Here is a 23588-nt window from a genome sequence, read left to right on the forward strand (position 1 = left end):
ATAATATAAATAATGCTTTCAACTACACTAGCATAAATACCATGTGGTATTTGTTCTCCCTCTGCATTGATTTGTAATTATAAAGCACTTGAAAGTTCGAACTAAGCTATCAGTGAAGTACTCACTAGTTTTTACTCTCACGTTCCAAAATTAAATGTTCCAACACCTTTTCAATGTACTTTTTCGGACTAAATACATTTTTTGTGCTTCTCGGTCCTATGATTATACTTAATATTTTCTTTGTAATTAGATATTTCCTTTATAATAATTGAAAACTCCTTCACACAAATATGTCTTGTTATAAAATTATTAATTTTTTTAATTAACTTAAAATAAAATGTATGTACATTAAGGTTTTGAACTTGATTTTGACATCGGAGGCCTGTTTGGCCCTTCGGGCATTAGGTATCGACCTTTGCCCTAATTCCTCGTCCATTCTTTTAGGATCAGCAAAGTACGAAACTCACATGCCATTAATTGAATGCTCAGAATCCACCTCATCTAGATCCCATGGGTTAGAGCATGGCCTTCTAAACATTGCTGTAGCAGTAATTACTTGCACTAAATGCATTAGTGCAAGTAAACCACAACAGCAATGTGGGCATGCAAATCCTGCCTTGTAAATATCCATTCACAAAGTTTCATTGTATGTAACACGTTTTTAACAACTAAAATATTTTATTTCTTTGTTTATTTAGTATTGGAGATGAAAGGGAAGATAGGAAGGACTAGAATGGGGTACCTTCGAGAATTCCAGTGAAAGTTTCAGATTTTCCACGATTTGGAGATGAAGTAATCCCATGGAAATGTTAATGAAAATTCTAAGGAAGAAAAAAAAAAGTGGGAATTAAAGAAACGAGAAAAACATCTCCTCTATAAAAAATTTTCCTTCCTTTCCATGAACACGGCATTGCGATGGTACGACGTCATCCACGCATGGCCGCCTACCACGCACTGTGTTATTTGACTTCGTTTGATTATTTTAAAAGAATGATTTGAGTGTCCCCATGTTAGGGTTTTGAAGGCATGAAGGTGGACAACCAAACACAGAGAAAAAGAAGAAAAAAAATTCACCATCGTTATGTAAACTGAAAGAAATTTCCGTACATCCCAGATTGAATTTCAAGTTATTTCACAAGGACACGTCTCTCGTTCCACTGCTCTATAAAGACAGAATCCACCTCGTAATGGGTCTTATCTCAAGCCAGGAAAGTTAGACATCCAACTATCCAAGGCACACTTCAACTACCACTCAAACTTCCTATCGCAACCAACATGTCCATTTCTGTTAAGGCAACCGTTACCGTGAAATTAACCATTGGAGGCTTCCTGTCGAGCTTGGTTGGGTTGAGCCATCGGCTCGATGATATATCAAGCTTGCTCGGTAAATCACTCCGGTTAGAGCTTGTTAGTGCAGATCTTGATCCTAGTAAGTATTTTATCATAACTGATCGATTTTACATATGATAGTTTCGTTGAGTTCATGAATCCGAGTTCGATTTAAAAGCCGGACAGCTGCAGTTTTCTGCAGGAAGAACTATGCAATTGCAATAGCCTTGCTTTGCTGCATGTTTTTTGCCCCCTGTTTTGTTAATATCAAACACATTTTCAGTCAAGAAAATAAAATTTAAGCAGCATGGAAAACGGGTGCGTCATGAAGATCATGCGAAGGAGGTTTAGAGCCTTCCTGACCATGTGTTGACCCCTTACTTTTTGTTTGTTTTCTGAGAAAGCAAAATAGAACACCCAAGAAAAATAACATAGATATATAAAAAGTGAAAGAAGATACACATGAGGCCCCAGATAGCCAAGGTATTGAAAAATAACATTTTCTGTTCCTGTTTCCAATTTCTTTTAGTCCAATTATTTGGTTGAATTCTTAAATTTTATCAGCGGAGTACTGACAATTTTGTTAACGATTTTGCAAAGATACGGGATTGGAGAAAAAACCGATTGGCCGGTATGCTCATCGAGTAGGTCAAAAGGATGGGGAGGCTATTTACGAGTCAAATTTTGAGATTCCTGGTGATTTTGGGGAGATAGGTGCAGTTTTAGTGCAGAATGAACTCCGCAATGAGATGTACCTCAAGTATATAGTCCTCAATGGCCTTCCCAGTGGCCCTATTGCATTCAACTGTGGTTCATGGGTTGAGTCAAAGTTTGATAACCCTGAGAAGAGGATCTTTTTCAGCAACAAGGTTAGCCACCACCTTCTACACTTTTTATAATCTCTAAAGCATATCTTGACTTAATCATTTGCATATGTATGATCAACTAGGTTCAACCATTATAGATTTCATGATTTGTTACCCTATACCTCTCGTGAAGGATATAACTTTGATAGCTAAATTATTACCTTAAACATTTCAACTGTGGTTCATGGGTTCAGTCAAGGTTTGATAACTAAATTAATTATTGCTAAATTTTTCAAAATCATTGTTTTGACAACTGTGGTTCATGGTGTCACTTCATTAAATATCTTTGACAAAACCGCGTTAGCAGTTGCTATTGATTTTCAGAGGCAATCTAATAACTAACTTGTGGTCATCTTTAAAATTAATAGATAAAATTTTCCACTGTTTTCTTCACAATATTTCTCTATATAGATTTGAATATTTTTCTTCTCAAATATTAGCATTCAGTCCCTCCCTACCTCTCTCTCTCTCTGCGTCATGTGTTTGTCCAACTAAGCTAGTTTAATATGTAAGGTTGTAGAGATGTCTCTTTATCCCCATGAACTTTCCAGATGGTGTTTGTTTGCCACCTTAAAGCCTTCATGCCTTGACCTTAATTTCGACAACAACTATAATAAACCTAAATTAATTTAGACGACTTCTCATTTCATATTTTTCTAATACATTCAAACCCTGACCACCGTCACCCTAAATATCTGTAAATAAGGTTGGGTTGAAATTAGCTTTGGTACTACTGATCATTGAAAAATGATGTACATCCATCGAAAACCTCTGCTTGGGGTTGATAGACATTAAAAGATGACTTTTAAAAGCTAGTAGGGCACAACTTTATAAAAGTAGACCTAATTTTATTGCTTAAAGAACAAGTACAATTTCTTCCTATGAAAATTCTTTGAATGGATTATTCATATCTAAGTTGAATAGTCAACTAAACAAGAAAACGATTGGCTGCCCAGTAGAGGAAGTCAAACCTATATATTGAAATGTTCGACATCAAAGTCATTAATATGAAAGTTAATATTATTTTCTATTTTTAAAAAATAAAAAATTTATTTAAACGAGTACTTATCATTTTATTTATTTTTATATTCGACTCATTTTTATAAGGTAGCATAGTATAAATGCATAGTCCTGCCATGTCAACACCAGGCTAATGGATACTTTCTCATCACACACATCCCAATCTATTTCGAAAGTCATCCTCTCAAGTATGATGGCATCATTGCAACCTCAATAGCTTAATTCCATAAGAAAGGATTCAGATGCATGTGTCTGAAAATGGGAAGCTGCTAAATGTTTCCTGATAAAAAAACATTCCATATCATTCAGCAGTGGCATCCTAAAAGCTTAGACAATGACGGTGACTTCAATTTTAAATGAACAGAATTTTTCATGAAGAAAATATATTGCAACACCAAATTAAAGTTTCTACTTCATATGAATTTTTTCGTTGGTATTAAGAATGAGTTTGAATCATGCGAGCACCATAACTTGATATCATCAATATTGAAAGCATCATTCATCCTAGTGACATCTCTTAACTTCTAAGTGTTACTCATCTTTTGTTGATGTGGGACAGTCATGCTTACCATTGCAAACGCCAAGAGGCCTCAAGGGTATGAGAGAAAAAGAGCTTGCAAGTTTGCGAGGTAATGGTGAAGGGGAGCGCAAGACCTCCGATAGGATCTATGATTATGGTGTTTATAATGATCTGGGTAACCCTGATAGCAAGTCTGAATTGGGGCGACCAGTGCTTGGTGGCAGCAAGAATTTTCCATATCCTAGGCGATGTAGAACTGGACGTCCACGGTCCAAGACTGGTACGAAAACTAGAATTCAACTCGTTCGTTTTTAATAAGAACCTAGCAAATCCTAGATGAGTCAAAAATTTAAAAAGAAAAAGAAATGTCTTGCAACTGATTAATGATTTCTAACTTATAACACAAGGGTCATAATTAACCGTGAAGAGGAGGCACATGACAAAAATATTTTATCAAGAATTGTATCATTCTCTTTCATCAAATAAGCAATTTCCATGATGCATGCAGATCCTCATTCAGAGACAAGGAGTGGCACCTTCTATGTGCCAAGGGATGAAGAATTTTCTGAGGTGAAGGAGGCTTCGTTCATAACGAAGACAGCAGACTCAGTGTTGCACGCATTAATACCTTCCCTAGAGACATCCCTACTTGACAGTAATCTTGGATTTCCACTCTTCTCCGATATAGATCAATTATACAAAGAAGGAATCACCATTCCCAAGCTTAAAAATCAAGGACTTTTGCGACGTGTACTGCCCAGACTAGTGAAGGCCGTTTCTGAGGCTAAAGATGATATCGTGAAATTTGACAGCCCCGCAATGTTTCAGAGTAAGAAAAAACCTTCACACCCCCACCTCCACTCCTGTCTCTCTCACATACGAACTGAAGTCTTTTTGAATTTGCAGGGGACAAGTTTTCTTGGTTTCGGGATGAGGAATTCTCACGCCAAACTCTAGCTGGTGTTAACCCATATAGTATAAAGTTGGTTATGGTACGATAAGCAACTTTTAATGATCATATGTTAATATTAAGCATTAATCAACTTCACATGCATCATTGGTTTACTCTTAAATAATTTAATTATTTTGCAGAAACAATACTTTTGTGGATAACAAAGTTCAGAAATTAGGTTTTCGCCTATCTGATAATGTAATTCTTACATCATTTTTCTATTCTGCAAAAAGCAATTCAACAAATTAACCCATCATTTTCTGTGTATGCATATAGGCATCTATAGCAGGCAGTGAATGGTTATAAGATTGTGCTAATAAAAATTGCGTCAAATCATGCAGGAATGGCCATTGAAGAGTGGACTGGCCCCTGATGTCTATGGCCCACCTGAATCGGCAATCACCACAGAGTTGGTTGAGCGAGAGATAAAAGGCTTCATGACAGTAGACGAGGTACGTACCTTTCCTCTCTCTCTCTCTCTCTCTTTCAATCTCCCAAGGATTAAGTTGTCTAAATTTGGGAACATGAACGCAGGCATTAGAACAAAAGAAGCTATTCATCATAGATTACCATGACTTGTTATTACCATATGTGAGCAAAGTAAGGCAGATCGAAGGGACAACACTATATGGCTCCAGGGCACTTTTCTTCCTAACCCCTGATTGCACCTTGAAGCCTCTAGCCATCGAGCTCACTCGCCCACCAATGGATGGAAAGCCACAGTGGAAGCAAGTTTTCACGCCCAGTTTGGAAGCTACAGGTTGCTGGCTTTGGAGGTTTGCCAAAGCCCATTTCCTTGCTCATGACTCCGGTTATCATGAGCTTGTTAGTCACTGGTACATGTCAAACTTATCATTTCCCCTTTTTTCCTTTCTCATGCGATATCATTTCTAAAAACCAGTTTATAGGGTAAACTTCATGAATGACAATACAAGAACTTAACATCTGCTTTGCTTGTTTTGCAGGTTGAGAACTCACTGTGCAACAGAACCTTACATAATTGCAACAAATCGGCAACTCAGCGCGATGCACCCAATCTATAAGCTATTGCATCCTCATTTCCGCTATACAATGCAGATCAATGCCCTTGCTAGACAAGCCCTCATCAATGCGGATGGGATCATTGAGACTTCATTCTCGCCCAGCAAATATTCTATGGAGCTTAGCTCTGTTGCTTATGACCAGCTGTGGCGGTTTGATAAGGAAGCATTACCAGCAGACCTAATAAACAGGTATTCTGATTATTAATATATAGTTACCTGAAAGTCCACTTGCTAACTTTTTGGGTTTCTTAATTGCCAGGGGAATTGCTGTTGAGGATCCAACTGCTCCCCATGGCCTAAAGCTACTGATCGAAGACTATCCTTTTGCCAACGATGGTCTCATACTATGGGATGCCTTAAAACAATGGGTTGCAGACTATGTCAATTACTACTACAAGGACGCGAGCATGGTACAGTCTGATCCAGAGCTTCAAGCATGGTGGACGGAAATCCGAACGAAAGGTCATGAGGACAAAAAAGATGAACCATGGTGGCCAGTCCTCAAAACACCAGAAGACCTCATTGGAATAATCACAACTATAGTGTGGGTGGCCTCCGCTCACGACTCAGCCGTCAATTTTGGACAATATGCTTTTGCTGGTTACTTCCCCAATAGGCCTACCATTGCTAGAACCAATATGCCCTCTGAAGACCCAACAAGAGAAGGATGGAAACGATTTTTGGACAATCCCGAATTTGAACTCTTGGTATGCTTCCCTTCACAGATTCAAGCAACAAAAGTTATGGCTATTTTAGATGTGTTATCGAATCATTCTCCAGATGAGGAGTATCTAGGGGAGCACATGGAGCCAGCATGGGGTGAAGAACCAGTTATAAAGGAAGCATTTGAAAGGTTTTCTGCGAAGTTAAAGGAACTCGGAGTAATTATTGATTCTAGGAATGCAGACGATAGTTTGAAGAACAGAGGCGGAGCTGGGGTGGTTCCATATGAGCTCTTGAAGCCATTTTCTGAAGCTGGGGTGACAGGAAAGGGAGTTCCATACAGCATCTCCATCTGAAGTACTAATCGATACGATGTAACTTTTGTTGGATCAATAAGGATGAAAGAATCACAGAAATAATTACACGAAAGAAGTTGAATATTTGAAAATTAAAAAATTTATTGTATTCCACAGCTCTTTTTCAAATATTACATGACATAATACTTTATTCATAAATACATTGAAACTTTTGACAATAAAAATATAAAATCTTCTAACACTCAACTCTTTAAATATAAAATCTAAATCAACCACACAAAATAAAATAAATCTAATTATAATTTTTAAAAACTTCTTAAATCAAGTTTAACTTTTCTAACATACCCCTTAAACTTGATTTGTTATTCTAAGTATCATACTTAAGTTTCTAAAATCTTCAAACTTGACAAACTTTGTAAAAATATTCATAATTTGATCACGAGACTTTACAAATTTTAATTGTACTTCATTTTGTATCATGCACCCTTTAATAAAATGATATCTTATATCGAAATGTTTACTTTGATCATAAAACGAAGACCGAATTTTTTACATTGCAATCATTAATAATTTGTTGTATAACACAAATCTTTGTGATGCTTGTGGTAAACTAAACACTTTTAAAAAAAAATCAAGTCAAATGGCAATGATGTGAAATAAGGCTTTCAAGTTACCTTTTAAAATGTTCAATAAATCTCGATTGGTTGTTTCACTAACCAATTTTCTCACCTCATGAATAGAACTACAAATACAAGAACCATTCTTTTCCTTAATACAAAAACTTTTACTTCCGTTTTTCACAGAGAAAACAAAAAAAAAATGTTTTTTTTCTTGTCTTGGCTTTCTAAGGGAGAGATCTTCTCATAAAGAGGAATAAAAATAAATAACTAAATAAATAATAATGGCAACTTCTAGGTAGTTTTAAAACTCCCAAAAACTGCTCCTCCCATTTTCTTATTTATTAGGTCAAGTCATGTCAACCCATTTGGGTTCCTAAATCTAACTCCAACATCTCCCACTTGCACAAGATGGGTTGAGATAGTTTGATCGATAACATCCAAATCCATTCTATCCCACTTTTGAAAGTCGTTTATATAGGCAAATGTGTCATGTGGACATGCGAACACACCTACAATTTGGGAGTTATAAACTTATGTACCCGTTAGTGACATATAGTAGTTCAACCCCCAAAATTTATGAGCGAATAATAATAATCATGTTTTGTTGTACTCCAAACTTATTTAGTTATGTTTTTAATATGTATACTAACCAACATTATAAATGTGTTCACAATTATATCAACTATAAAAACGAAATAACCGATCGATTATAAACACATATTTGTCAATGCAACTCAAAAAGTCTTCCTTTTGAGTCCTTTTGAGTTGATGCCTTAGGTTCAAATTAATTATTTGCCCAATATGCCCCATAAAGATAAATTATTTCATTTTTGTCAAAAATATACCAAAGTAGCAACATTGATTTGCCACCTTAGAACATTGTCAAAAATACAAAGAGTATAATAATGGACTATTATAATTGTAATAAGCCCTAAGGATCTCACACGGGAAGAATGCAAGAATTAATCACTCATTTTCCTTATTAGTCATATTCAAACACATGTAGTATGAAATACATGCTATGATGGTTTCTCTCCACTTAGAGAGTGTAAGTCAAACTACCACTATACGAACCTCAACTAAAAGCTTTACACCAATAGCTTGTTCGAGTTTGACATTTATAGTTCTTCTTAAACCTTTTATGCTAAAACTCAAATTCAATTCAAATAAACAAATGTAATCGTAGACGATTACGTTTGGTCAAAATGTCATTTATTATAGCCCTCATCTTGATACTTAATCAAATCAACATTCAATATCTTTATATAATTTTCACTCATTTATCGTCATTAGTATGTTATGTCTCATCCTAACTCATATTGACTGGGGCAATTGCTCGTGTGAGAAAGGCAACCTCTATCTATTAACATACATTTAAGAGCATATATGTGTAAGTACCAATTACATATTTAATGATATGAATCACAAATCCTCATATCATTTTATCATGTATAGTGTATCTTATACCCAATCAATAATGATCTATGACATATGATCAACATAAACCATAACCTAGATAGTTCTAACGACTTTACATATAAAATAAAAATAAATAAATAAAAACAAGTTTCTTGGAATGGATTTTGTGAATGGATCAACAATCATTTCATAGGTAAGTAAATATTCAGGATCACCTCTTTTTTTGCAATAATATCTCTTTTTAAAATTGTTCTTGGTATCTATATGTTTAGTCCTTCCATAATATTTTGGATCCTTTACATAATGAATATTCGTAGTTTAACTGTCATTATAAATTGGCATTGACTCAAAAACATCTATGATTATTCCTAACCTTTGCCCAAAAAAAAAAAAACTTCCTAACCATATAGCTTCATATACTATAGTTGAATAAACAATAAATTCAACTTTCATGATTGACAAAGCTATATAAGTTTGTTTCTTCATTAGTTGGTACCATTATTAAGCAAGAATGTATATTCAGATATTGATTTGCTCTCATCTAGATCACCTGCCTAATCAACATCCGAATATCTCACCAAGCATAATTTTTTACCTTGATAATAAAGAGAATAGTCCATAGTGCCTTTTAGATACCCAAGAATTCTCTTTACTCTTTTCCAATGAATCATTTCAAGATTTTCTTGGTAGTATCTAATCATCCTAACAACATAAGAGATGTCTAGTATTGCACACATTGTAGCATACACTCTCAACAGCACTAAAGTAGGGAACATTAATTATTTTCTCTTTTTCTTTTAAAGTCTTTGGACTCATTTCTTTGCTTAGATTTTCACCTCTTGCAAATGGATTAGTGTCAATGGGATTGCAAGCTTACATATTAAATCGTTCAAGGATATTCTTAATATAGTGTTTTTGTGAAAGAGCCACTATTTTGCAAGAATGATCTTTATGGATCTTTTCCCCAAGAGTGAAAGATGTTTCTCCCATATCTTTCATCTCATGAAAATAGATGACAACCATCTTTTAATGGTTTGGATGAATACCAAATCATTTCCAATTATCAATATATCATCCACATATAAAGATAATAACATATATTTATCTTTATGTCACTTAATATAAGCATAATGGTCTTCATCAATCATTGTGAAATCATACGAAGTTATTGCATAATGAAATTTCAAGTACCACTGCCAATTGGATGATTGTTTAAGGCCATAAATCAATCAATTTAATCTACACACTTTGTGTTTTTGGCCTTAGATAATGAAACCCATTAGTTGTTCCAAATAAATTTCTTTATTAAACTCTTCATTAAAGAGAGTTGCCTTAACATCTAGCTCTAAATCCATATAAGCTACTATAGCTAAAATAAGGTGAGTCAAGGCAAACCTAACTACTAAAAAGAAGGCTTCCTCATAATTTATACCCCTTTGTTAAGTATAACCTTTAACAACTAGTCAAACTTTATATATATTTTTCAATGGATCCATCTGCCTTTCATTTTATCCCATTTGTTCCCAATAACATTTCAATCCAAAGGCAAATCTACAAAATCTGAGACTTGATTCTTTTGCATTGACTTCAATTCCTCTTCCACTACTTTTCTCCATTCATCCTTAATTGGACAAGTAAGAGCCTTATGAACTGACTTAGGTTCAACATCATCATATTGAGTTACAATATGAACTTCTCCTTTAATTTCAAATCATCATCAAGGAATAATTTTGTGGAGAACTTTTTCTCAATATCAAATCTCTTACTACACTCACTACAAGTACTAGTTCACTTCCACTTGATTCAATTGTTGTTTGAGTGTGAATCTTATGTCAAGATCCATTATTTCATACAGATGTAAATTCCTATCAATCTCACATGTACATGGGAAATCATCCTCTAAGAATGTGACATTTTATGATTCGAATGCAATTATTGTTTCATCTTCATGTTCACTTATGAATACATACCCTTTGGAGTGTTCAGTGTATCTTATAATGATACATTTCCTTTTTTTATGACCTAATCTTTCATATTTATGAGAACGATTATAAACATAAGCCACTAACCCCCAAGGTCGCAAATTGCTAGGATTAGGTTTTCAATTATTCCATAACTCATATGGAGTAGATGCAACAAACTTTAAGGGTACTTAATTAAGTCAATGAGTAGCAGTCAACAATACATCTCTCCATAACAAAATAGGAAGATATGCTTGAGCCATCATTGACCTAACCATATTCAACAACATTCTACTCCTCCTCTTAGCAATACCATTTTATTGTGGAGTCCCAAGAATAGTCCGTTGTCTACTAATACCATTTTCATCACATAAATATCTAAATTGTTCTTATAGATATTCTCCATCCCGGTCTGTTCTTAATATTTTAATCCTTTTGTTCAACTGATTTTCAACTAAATTAATGTAGCGTCTAAAACAATCTAATGCTTCTAACTTATGAGAAATCAAATAAACATGACTGTAACGAGTAAATTCATATATAAATATGATGAAGTAGAAATAGAATACATCATATATAAATATAAATTGCACGATTATGTGTTATAAGAAGACCAAGGGTATGGTCACAATTATTGTAATCATAAGAGTGTGAGAGAAAAAGAGCAAAGGAAAAAAATAGCAAACTGAGGGTGCGATTGCAATGACATTAATCCTAGGAATAAGAAAATATTAAGAAATTTGAGGGTATGGTCATAATGATTATAATCTTGGGAATAAAAAATAGAAAATCAACGGATAGAGATAGAAAATTAAAGGAAAGAAATAGAAAATCGAGAATCGATTATGACTATTAAAATCTAAAGACCTATATGAAACTAATAAGGTATGGTTACAATGATCGGAAACACAATCTCAATTATTGAAGACTAGGAAAGATTGAAAGTACAACCATGATGATCAAAGCTAGGAAACACTAAAGATATAGTTGTGATCATTGAAACTAATAAGATGCAAATGTAATGATCGAAGGCTAATAAAATGTGGTTACAATTACCAAAGTGCATGTGATAAGATATGGTTGCAATGACCAGAACTAATAGAAATGACTAACAAGGATGAAAGACATCAATAAACCAACTATTGAAAAAACAATAAAAACATATTATGAATTACTTCAAACCCATTAAGCACTTTGGGATATGTTTTACCATCAAAAGGAAAACGAGTCCCATCCCCATTATGAGAAAAGGAAAATTACACCAACACTTGCTAAGGTATATGATAATTACAGCAAGTGTATATGATAATTACAGTTCAAGTACCTTAAGGGTAGTGTAAATCCCAAGGAAGCATGTAGAGTCAAATATCAAGAATGAATAAAACAAGATTACTAACTTAAATTAAGGTTATATTTGGTTCCCGTTTGATTGAAAATCTGAGGGAAAAAATGAATAGGAAAAGTATGTAAAAAAAAAGTAAAGAAAAATAAAAAATAAATTTAAAATTAATAAATTATTTTTATATACTTTTTCAAACTAATAATGAAAATTTCCATATATATGGCCGACTTTGATATATTGAATAAGAGAAATTTCAGAAAATATCGTCATATTTCACCGATATATTGGTATTTGCTGATTTTTGGATGATATTTCACGGATTTTTTGACGATATTTATGGAAAAATCGCCAACTATTTCCATTTCTCTTTTTGGTTCAAAAATCATAAACTGGGCTCAGCCCAAAAGCCCACATAGACGAACTGTCAGCCCAGCACGCTTTCCGTGCTTGGGAGTGTCCCATGACTCACGCTCACAAATACCCCCACTACCAGTCGACCAACCACGCTGTATGTTATAAACTGAAATTTTTTTATATATTTTTACATTATAAACCATATATATATGTGTGTGTATATTATAAATTAATTAGAATAAAATTATTATAAATAAATTAATTTTGGTTATTGTGTTTTTTATATAATAATTAAATACAAAATAAATATAAATTTATGAATAAAATTATCAAAATTTTAAAATAAAAAATACTTATACAAATTATTATCATTTCTTTGATATCATTAAATATATCCAAATTAGATGAATATGCATAAAGTATATTTTCAAGTTATGAACATTATTGTTAAATATCACCACTTATATTTTACATATATCAATTTTTTTAACAAAACAACCTTAATATTTATATTATTATTTTTCATATCATTTTTTTAATTGTTGACAATATTTTGATGAGTTTTGATCAATTTTTTACTCATCTATATTTTATATCAAAATATCCACCTATATATCCGTAAAATCAAAGTATCGATACATCCGAAATTATCAATATTTTCATCCTTACTTCAAAACATTTCACTTATTTTTCTCTATTATATAAATATTAAATAATTTTAAAATGAGGAAATTTTTAACTTATTAATTATATTGATTTTATTTTGTATTTTTCATAATAAAACTAAACATTAGAAAACTATTTTTCTTAATATATTTTTTTTCCTTATTACTTTCCAACCAAACATAGCCTAATTTATTAAGAATATGAAGAGGCAATAACTGATCTTCCTGCATTCAAGACTGCATATCTTTATTACCCTGATTCGAATTTCACATTTTACATTGTTTTGCAACCATAAAATGAGTTCAAAACTTCACTCCCAAAGCATTTCATTGTGACTTCAAATGGAGATACTGTATGGAACTCCCTTTCCTGTCACACCAGCTCCAGAAAATGGCTTCAGAAGCTCATATGGAACCACTCCAGCTCCGTGTCTGTTCTTCAAATTCTTGTCTTCATTCCTAGCATCAATGATTCCTTCAATTTCTTTCAACCTTCCAGAAAACCGTTCAAATGCTGCCTTTATTAAGGGATCTGCACCCCATGCTGGCTCCAAATGCTCCCCTAGGTATTCCTCATCTGGAGAATGACTTGATAACACATCTAAAACAGTCAAAACTTTTGCTGCTTGAAGCTGTGTAGGCAGGCATGCCAAGAGTTCATTCTCAGGTTTGTGCAAAAACCGGCGCCATCCTTCTTCAGTTGGGTCCTCAGAAGGGAGGTTGGTCCTGGCAATAGTAGGCCTATTGGGGAAGTAACCAGCATAAGCATATTGTCCAAAGTTGACGGCAGCATGGTGCCCAGACGTTACCCATACCATAGTTGTGACAATCCCAATTAGGTCTTGGGGTGTTTTGAGGTCTGGCCACCATGTTTCATCTTTCTTGTCCTCATGGCCTCTTGTTCGGATTTCAGTCCACCATGCTTGAAGCTCTGCATCAGACTTCACCATGCTCGCATCCTTGTAGAAGAAATTGACATAATCGGTAACCCATTCTTTTATGGCATCCCACAGGAGGAGACCATCATTGGCAAAAGGATAATCTGGGATTGCTAGCTTTAGGCCATGTGGAGAACTTGGGTCCTCAACAGCAATTCCCCTGGCATTACCAAAACAAAATTGTTAATTAGCAAGGAGACTCGGTAGGAATTGAATCTGTTTTAGCCCTCTCTTCCTCACAAATAAACCATTAGTTTATCATCTAGGAAACGGCCAACAATGTAAATCAACTAGTATTAGTACTCTAATGACCAAAAGAGAGCATAATGACAAAATCGTTTTAGGGCAACTATGACCAAGAGTGAATTCACCGATTAGTATAAGTACGATATTGCAAGCTTGCCCTCAAAAATTTATATTTGCCATAAGTAGGATAACTTGGGGGATTCTGGCTTAATATGTACCTGCTTATTAGGTCTGCTGGCAGTCCTTGTGTATCAAAGCGCCACTGCAGGCCATAGGCAGCAGAGCTGATCTCAGTAGAATACTTTCCGGGTGTGAATGCGGACTCAATGATCCCATCAGCATTGATGAGAGCTTCTCGAGCAAGAGCATTGATCTCCATTGTGTACCGGAAATGAGGGTGTAACAGTCTATAGATTGGGTGCATTGCACTAAGTTGTCGATTCGTTGCAATTATATAAGGTTCTGTTACACAGTGAGTTCTCAACCTGCAAAAATAAGCAAAGGAGGTCTCATGTTAGCTCACCGACATTCATGAAGCTTAGTCTGCAAAAAACTTCTCTGAAAATGTTTTCCAAAGAGAAGTGGAAAAAAATGAAGAAATAAATTAAAGAAAAAAAATTGATAAGTTTGTTTTAAGTGCAAATAATTCTCCAGGCATTATTCTGAGAAGAAATGAAAGGCAATGGCATTTACCAGTGACTAACAAGCTGGTGATAACCAGCGTCATGAGCAAGGAAATGAGTTTTAGCAAGTTTCCAGAGCCAGGAACCTGTGGCTTCCCAGCTAGGCGTAAACACTTGCTTCCACTGCGGCTTCCCATCCATGGGTGGTCGGACGAGTTCGATGGCCAGCGGCTTCAATGTGTTATCAGGGCCTAGGAAGAAAAGTGCCCTTGATCCATACAGCGTTGTCCCTTTGATTTGCCTTACTTCGCTCACGTATGGCAATAAGATGTCATGATAATCTATGATGAACAGCTTCTTTTGTTTTAGTGCCTGCATTCATTCATGTACTCACTTTTACATAGTTCAACTGGGAGAATGATAAAGAGGAAGAAGAGACAAAGAAGAGAAGTACATACCTCATCAACGGTCATGAATCCTTTGATCTCTCGCTCGACTATCTCCGTGGTGATTGCAGATTCAGGGGGACCATAGATCTTAGGATCGAGTGTGCTCTTCAATGGCCATTCCTGCGTGATTTAATGCAACTCTTTTGTCATACATGGAAACTGATAAGTTCATTGTAATATACATCAAGCTAGAGTGATTAATATTTAACAATATATGATCCTGAAGCAAATTGATCATTTTCATACCTTAACCAATTGTATACTATATGGATTGAGACCGGCAAGAGTCTGGCGTGAGAACTCCTCATCCCTAAACCAAGAAAATTTGTCCCCTGCAAATGCAAAAACACATGAGATTGAGAGAAGTCTTAAAAAGGGAGTATAGATCTTGATGAGTAAAGGTCTTTTTCTTACTGAGCAACAGTTGAGGGGTTTCAAATTGCAGGAGACTATCTGTAGAATTAGTGATGGCCCTCACTAGTCTGGGCAGTATATCTTGCAAAACCTTATGCTTTTTAAGATTAGGAACATTGATTCCTTCATTGTATAACTCGTCTATTTTGGTGAAGAGTGGAAATCCAAGACTAGTGTCTGTAATCACTGACTCTATTGCCGGCACCACAGCGTGCAACGCTGAGTATAACGTATTTGTAGAGAATGTTAGCTCCTTCACGTCCGAAAATGCTTCGTCCCTTGGCACATAGACGGTTGAACTCCTTGTCTCTGCTTTCGGGTCTGCATGTATCGATGGCGGTTGCCCATATGAGTAAATTAAGTTTAAATCAAACAATTCTGAATGTACATATTTTGTTGTCAAAGTTTAAGTTTAAGTTCTGATTCTCGTACCAATCTTAGACATTGGACGCCCCGTTCTACATCGTCTTGGGTAGGGATACTGCTTGCTACCACCAAGTACCGGTCGAGTCAGTTCAGGACTGCTGTCTGGATCACCCAGATCATCGTATACATCATAGTCATAGATTCTATCATATGACTTGCGCTCTCCTTGACCATTACCTCGCAAGGTTACAAGCTCTTTTTCTCTTATTTCTTTGAGTCCACTTGGTGTTTCCAATGGTAAGTATGACTACACAAAACACAGATAAGTAGATTAAATCCTAAAAAGTACGAAACATCATGGATGAATGAGGTATTGAAACCTCATAATAATCATTTTCATAATACTTTAACTGTCGAATATTTGAAAATCAATTATAAATATCAAATCTTAAAAATCCGGCTTGTAAATATCAAAAATGATTTAAAAAACTTAACTAGTTTTGTGGTTCAATGAGCAGTGCTGGTTACTTTCGAAAGCATGGTTATAAGATCATGTTTGGATGTATTAACCGATTTGAGGACTACTTCCATACACTTGTGAGGACTACTTCCATACACTTGTGAGGTATTAGCCATTAGATTGACTTTTGTATCTTCTTATTCTTCTCATCTATCCAGCTTTTGAAAGCAACCATTACTGCCTGTGGAGCCACACGCCTTGATTTTGTTCCACAGACATATCGCTCTACCTATTGCCTAAGCCTTGACTCCAATATCCGGCTACCTCCACCATATCAACATCGGTGTAGGCAGAAAATGTGTCACACCAATATTTGTGGCAAATAATAATAATAACTTAGGAGGTATAAGATAAAATTTAATATTTATTGTTTAATTATAATCTAAATTAAATTTAAATTAAATTATATTTAAATTTATTAACTTTTACTTATTTTATAAAATTAACTTAAAATTTATTTTATATCATCAAATTGACATATTTATTTTTATAAATTATAATTAGAATAAAAAAAGTTGAATAACAACCTGAAATAATAATAAAAATTGATAAAATGATTAAGACAAATGGAGGTAAAAAAATAAAATAAAAATATAAACTTAAAATAAGCTAATTATTTCTACTTATTATTTAAAATTATTTTTTATTTTAAGTCATATCATTATATTATTTTACTAAACATACTTAATTTAGTTACTGATTTAAAATTAAATTATTAAATCACTTTAAACTACTAATTTGATTTATCAACACCTATTTAATAAATGATTTGAACTTATTTTTAATTTGAATGGTTGATATTATAATTAAATGATATTAAGTTATAATAAATATATATATTAATACAAAAAGAATTAAAAAAAAAAAAAAAAAAGCTTCTTGATTAATTTTTATTCTCCAATTAAAAGTGGCTTTTGATATCACATAAAAATAAAAAAAAATAAAAAAGCGCACACACACACACACCAAAAAATGGGACATCAAAAGGACTGATTCATTGTGGCTTGTGGTCCTGAGGAGACCCTCTGAGAGAAAATTATGGGAAAAATAGTGGTTTTGTAAAGCCGGATCCAATCAAATAAACGGACTCCGACTCATCACTGAAAATGAAAAGAAAACGAAGCAAAAGAAGAATCAAAGCTAGATTGAAAAGTAGTAGAAAGGACGAAGCATGTGATAAGTGTCACTTGAGGGCCACCCGATGGTGAAATTAAAGCCTTGGGACCAGTTTCGCTTTAACCTGTCCTACACAGATTTTTAGGGACCATATGTTCGAACCAACAGAGGTATTCGATGGAATTAAAGAACATTTAAATTCATGAGAGGTTGTGGAACAGATCCGAAAGAAAAAAAAAAACTGAGATTTTTAAAACAATTCATTAAAATCCTTCAATATTTTCAAAAATAGTTATCTAAAACGATTTTGGGTATGTTTGATTGTTGTTTTTGAAAACTATTTTTTGAATATTTAAAAAAAAGAAAAAATTGTATTTGGAAACTGAATTCTGAAAAACAGTTTTTATTTTCAAAAACAAAAAATATATATTTGATTAAATTAATAAATAAAAAGTTTAGAATAAGTAAAACATAAAATATGTTTTAAAATTATTATTTTTAATTCATAAAGTGTTTTCTTCCATTAACTTGATATTATAAATATATAAATAATCTTCGGATGCACAATTTATTTAAATTAAAAAAAATTATTTTATTTTAAAATTTTTACACCAATTATAATTTTCTTAAATAAATGATGACTTTATTATTATATATAAGTATATTAATTTCAATAATTTAAGAAAGAAGAAAAGGTTTACTGATGGGGTGTGATGGTTGGGTGGAACTCACCTTTGTAAAAACATAAAAACAACTAAGAAAACACAAAAAGAAATAAAAGAAAATACGAAAAACAATCTATTTTTTGAACAATAAAAATATTTTTTTTATTGTTCTTGAAAAAGTGATTTTTGAGAACACAAAAAACAAAAACACATCCCCTTCTTCAAACAAATTTTTTATGTTTTTTGTTTTTAAGAACATAAAACAATTCTTGAAAACAAGAACCAAACCGACCTTTTTATTCTTAAAAAAAAAATAAACTATTTTAAAAAATTTTCTTTTAATATTGTTTAGTTTATTTCATTTATTTTTTGAGATCGATTTTAAAAAATAAGTATATACACGTATAAAATTATTAAAAATAAAATATTAAATTTAAAATTTATTTTTAAATTATTAAAAACTATGTTAAAACCATTTCAGGTTTTTAAATAAATTTTTATTTTATAAAATATAAAAAAAAATGTTGTAAAAAATTATTTTTCAAAACTCTTTCCGTTTTAATTAATCTGGAGTCGTGTAGCACCATGAAACATAGGGTAAAAAAAATTATCAATGCAAGTAATGAAGATGGTTGATGGCTAATTACCTTGTTGGTGAAGAAGACCCTCTTCTGAGGGTCATCAAACTTGGAAGCAACCCATGAACTACAGTTGAATTCAATGGGGCCATTTGGGAAGCCATCAAGGACTATGTACCTCAGGTACATCTCCTTGTGGTGCTCATTCTGAACAAGAACCGCACCAATCTCCCCAAAATCATCAGGAATCACAAAGTCTGATTCATATGTTACTTCCCCGTCCTTTTCGGCAGCCCGATGAGCATATGCGCCGATGGGTTTCTTCTCTAAGCCCGTCTCTTCACAAAAATCATTAACGAAAATATCAGTACTTAATCAGTGGATTTTACAGTTCTAACAAACAGGCGAAAGAGCATTTGATAGAGAAAAGAATATGTGGAAAAGTGTTTTGTCTTTTCAGCATTATCAATTGCTCTGAAAATGGAGGTATGAAATCAACACCAGCCTATAGTATAGAATTTAGGTATGGTGAAATACTTACTGGGGTCAACCTCTGAACTGACGACCTCCAAGAGGAGTGTTTTACCAAGCCAGTCAGATACATCATCGAGCCCATGGCTCAACCCTATCAGGCTAGACAAGAACCCTCCAACTGTTAATTTCACAGTAACAGTGGCCTTAACAGATACGGACTTCCGGGTATCAGTATCACTAGCAACTGCTTTAATGTTGGCAGGGACGTAGCCAACCCTAACATTCCTGTACTTTTTTCGGAATTCCGGCCTCGGCCTGACGGAAAATGAAGCAGTTCCGGGGCCGGGAATGCACGGTTTGTTCAACAGGAAGAAGGTCGGGGCAGTGTGTGACTGGTGGACCTGAGTCTTGAACATATCTCCAGCAGGGAGAATGGTAGATGAAAGGCTTAATTCGCTTTAGGTATGAAATCTCTGGGGGCTAATATCTCTTTATATAGTGGAAATCGGTGAGGAAAAGCCATGGCTTTCAGGAGATATTCCACATGTTCAACGATGGAAAATAAAAACTTAGATGAAGCGTATTACTAGATGAATTTTGTCCTCATATGCAATAATTCGATCCAAGATGCCACATAAAGATTATTGTTCACATTTAGATAAGGATTTCTAAAGTATGAGTCTCCGATTTATCTGTGAACATAAATTTTTAGGACATTAGCATATTTTCATTCAGACTATCAATTTTTATAAGATTTAGATTCAATATACATATCATGCTCCTTTACATCCTCGCAGAGGATTTGAATATAAATATACATATCATGCATGAACACAAGACTTCTTATTAAACTAAACTCTGATACCATATTAAATTATCAATTTTTCTAAAAAATTAAGTTTATAAAATTTGGGTTCAATATAAAAATTATACTCCTCAACAATTTTAACAATTGTATTGACCTAGTACAACGATTTTGTCACAATAGTGATGCAATGTAGATTAGCCATTGGATTTGGGCATGTTATGAAGGTTCAACTCAATATGTTTTATTATTTTTATAGTACGTTTGGAACATTGAGAAAGCATGGAATTAGAAATTGAATTTATTTTTCATTTATTACAACCAATTTTGAATCATAATTATAAATGACAATATAAATCAAATATTTACTTAGACTATATTTGGTTGCCGAAAAATATTTATAAAAGAAAAAAATGTTAAGAAAAATAGTTTTCTCATATTTAATTTTATCATAAAAAATTCGAAAGAAAATCAAATATAATTAAAATTAATTAAAATATTATATAAGTAAACTAAGTAAAATGAATTTTTTTTTTAAAACATATAAAACAATTTATGAACTTTGAATCTATTTTTTATTCTTTTTTTTTCTTTTCTTTTCTTTTCTTTAGTGTGTTGTTTTTATTTTCTTTCCCTCCTATTTTTCTTTAAATTTTCGACTGTGATTCGTTTTTATTTTTTATTTCTATTCCTATTTTTGTAAACAAAAAATCTCCAACAATGATGCAGTAGTCCATCTCTTTCATGGCATGTGATGCTGTAGTCCATCTCTTTCATGGCGTGTGATTACCGCATGATATGCTCATCTTTTGGAAAAGTCTATGTCTTTTAAGAGTGGCCGAAACATTATCTGTGAATGCTGCATTCTGCACTTTGATGGACATTGCCCGGATGAGGGAAAAAAACACTTATCTGTCATTAAGCTGAAAATTAAGCTCTTGGTTAGCATAAATGACTTTGTATTCATTTAAGGCAATTTTTCCTTTTTTTTGTTTGAATGCGTAGAAAATGAGAAGAAAATAAAATTAGAATGAAAGCTAAACAAACCAAATCTTTCATAAACATCGATGTATAATAATAATTTCGGTGACGTGTTCCTTACCTGAACCACACATTGAAGTTGGGTGAAAAAACAGTAGGTTGCCTTCATAATGGCGCCAGCGGCTCATCAGTACAGCCTCTGAGGCTATGCCAGATATGCCATCTGAAACCTGCCATATAGGACTGTCCCTCAGGGCCCCATCCTCATGCCAGCCTTATCTATTCAAAGTTAATAATAATACAGTCACTGTTTTGTACGCCAGCATGCGTGTCAAGATGATAGAAAAATTTTCCATCAAGCCCTCCACCGAAATTGAAATCTTAATTTGTTCAGACACGGAGGGCTTTAGTGCCCCTCTTGTCTGTTCATTTTCATCGGTTCGGTATGATTAGTCATCTAGTTTCTTCCACGTGTCTTTTGACGGGAGCAACTTAATTATTGAAGTAGTTCATCATATTGTCTGAAAATCAATTTATTAATAGGCTAATTTTTTTTTTTTTTTTTTTTTTGTATGGTTGAAGTCGCTGAAACTTAAAATAATTTCATAATTAATATTAAGTTTATGTTTGGTGAGTAAAAATTACTAAAAAAAGAAAAAAATATTTAAAAAATTATGTTATATAAAAAATATAAAAAAATCAAATATAATTAAAATTAGTTATAAAATTATATATATTTTAAATTATTTAATTTTTATATTAATAAGTTAAATAAGTTTGAAGTAACAAAAAAAAAAAAAAAAAAACTTTAAAATCTCTTTTTTTTTTTTCAATTTATTCTTTTCTTCTATTTTTTTCTCTTTATTTTTATCTTTTCATTTTCTCTTAAATTTTCTAAGAACCATGACCTAAGGGTTTACTTTTAGGAGTTGGCACCAAATCCTAAACTAGTAAAGTCTTAGCCTTGTTTTATAAAGTAATATCAAACCCCAAGTAACATGATCTTAGTTTACTTTTTGAAGTCAATACAAAACACACCAATTTCGTATCTTTGCAAATCTAACAAATCTCCCACTCTCTACAAGAGGTCCTAAGGCGACTTAGTTTTAACAACTAATTGACTATTGATTAGGTTAGTATAAGTGAACCCATGACTTGGTACCGATACCACATGCTTTGGTAAAAGCATTATGACCTAGTTTTGATGTCATTTGTTATGATAAAAGTGTTAATCATTAAAAGTTACTTCTCATGATAAACACATTAATCATCTTATCTAATAATCAATCGGCTAAAAGCGTGATCAAATTAAACCTCTTTATATGATTCAACTTACACCAAATCATCGAACTTTAAATCTAAATCACATCGAATCTCAAGTTCTGCATCAATCTTGAGCTTGTTCTTTGAATCATCATTACTTAAAGAATAGCATAGTTATAAAACATAACTAATCTCTCCCTTAACATAGTTCTCCCATAAGTTGAATCTATCACTTGTTAAGACTCCGAAGTAGAAATTTTAAACAAATCGCTTCCAATATGATCACTACTAGAATTTTTTCATTTGATCGTATTTAATAAGATTATTATTAGAAATTTTCACTTTGATCATTGTCAGTAAGATCACTGTCATCACTACTAGATTTTTTCCTTTTGATTTACCAATCTCCCATAATTGCTTAATCATTGACTCAAAAATGTTGGCTTGTTGATGCTTTGGCTCATAGGGATGATGATCGAGGAGGAACAAGGCATAACCGTTGGAAGGCAAACCTCAACTACTCACAAATAACTTATGCCTTACATATCTCTAAAAATCATGTCTCCTATGCTAGAAAAAAAAACATCTTAAGCTTAATTATCACTATATGTGCGAAAATATGACAAACAGATTGCTCATTACTAGACATATTCCTTTTATTTCTCAAATTGTTAACATATTCACCAAGTCTCTTCCATGCCACTCAACTTTTTTTTTTTTCAGTTCACCTTAAGAGGTCATTGCATTCCTCTCTACGGTTTGAGAGTGCATGATAAGACACCAAAATAGAAAGTTAAAACAAATCATTATTAGAACAGAGCATTAAAAAGCATGACTTAATATAACATATTTTGATTTTATTAATAAATTTTGTTTGTTTATGATTTTGGTTCCCTTTACTATCCTACTTGCTAATTGGTTATTATGAGCATTACTTGTCTATCACTTGAATTGTACATGACTTGGTTGCATTGAGAATTATAAAAAAAAAAAATTCAAGTCATAGGTTCCTTACAAGATGATAAGAAGTTTACAATCAGTTCATTAATATGGGCAATCTAGTAGAAAATAATGCATTA

General features: G+C 33.1%; 2 protein-coding genes across 2 annotated transcripts; one reads left to right on the forward strand and one right to left on the reverse strand.

Annotated features, from left to right (window-relative positions):
• Nucleotides 1–1185: 1185 nt before the first annotated feature.
• On the forward strand, nt 1186–6812 carry LOC109121418 (linoleate 13S-lipoxygenase 2-1, chloroplastic). Its single transcript, XM_002283087.4, has 9 exons — nt 1186–1429; nt 1930–2198; nt 3775–4015; nt 4244–4564; nt 4642–4727; nt 5029–5139; nt 5222–5523; nt 5653–5919; nt 5990–6812. Exons 1-9 carry the CDS (start codon nt 1276–1278, stop codon nt 6747–6749), a joined length of 2511 nt encoding a protein of 836 aa, XP_002283123.1. The 5' UTR covers nt 1186–1275; the 3' UTR covers nt 6750–6812.
• Nucleotides 6813–13293: 6481 nt separating this feature from the next.
• On the reverse strand, nt 13294–19876 carry LOXA (lipoxygenase). The gene is given in 9 exon segments (NM_001281094.1): nt 13294–14169; nt 14474–14740; nt 14949–15250; nt 15337–15447; nt 15574–15659; nt 15742–16062; nt 16174–16414; nt 19056–19324; nt 19528–19876. Coding segments are annotated over 9 exon segments (2706 nt in total). The 3' UTR covers nt 13294–13409.
• Between the last annotated feature and the right edge of the window lie 3712 nt (nt 19877–23588).

Source organism: Vitis vinifera, chromosome 6 (assembly GCF_030704535.1).
Source record: "Vitis vinifera cultivar Pinot Noir 40024 chromosome 6, ASM3070453v1".
NCBI classification, from domain to species: domain Eukaryota; kingdom Viridiplantae; phylum Streptophyta; class Magnoliopsida; order Vitales; family Vitaceae; genus Vitis; species Vitis vinifera.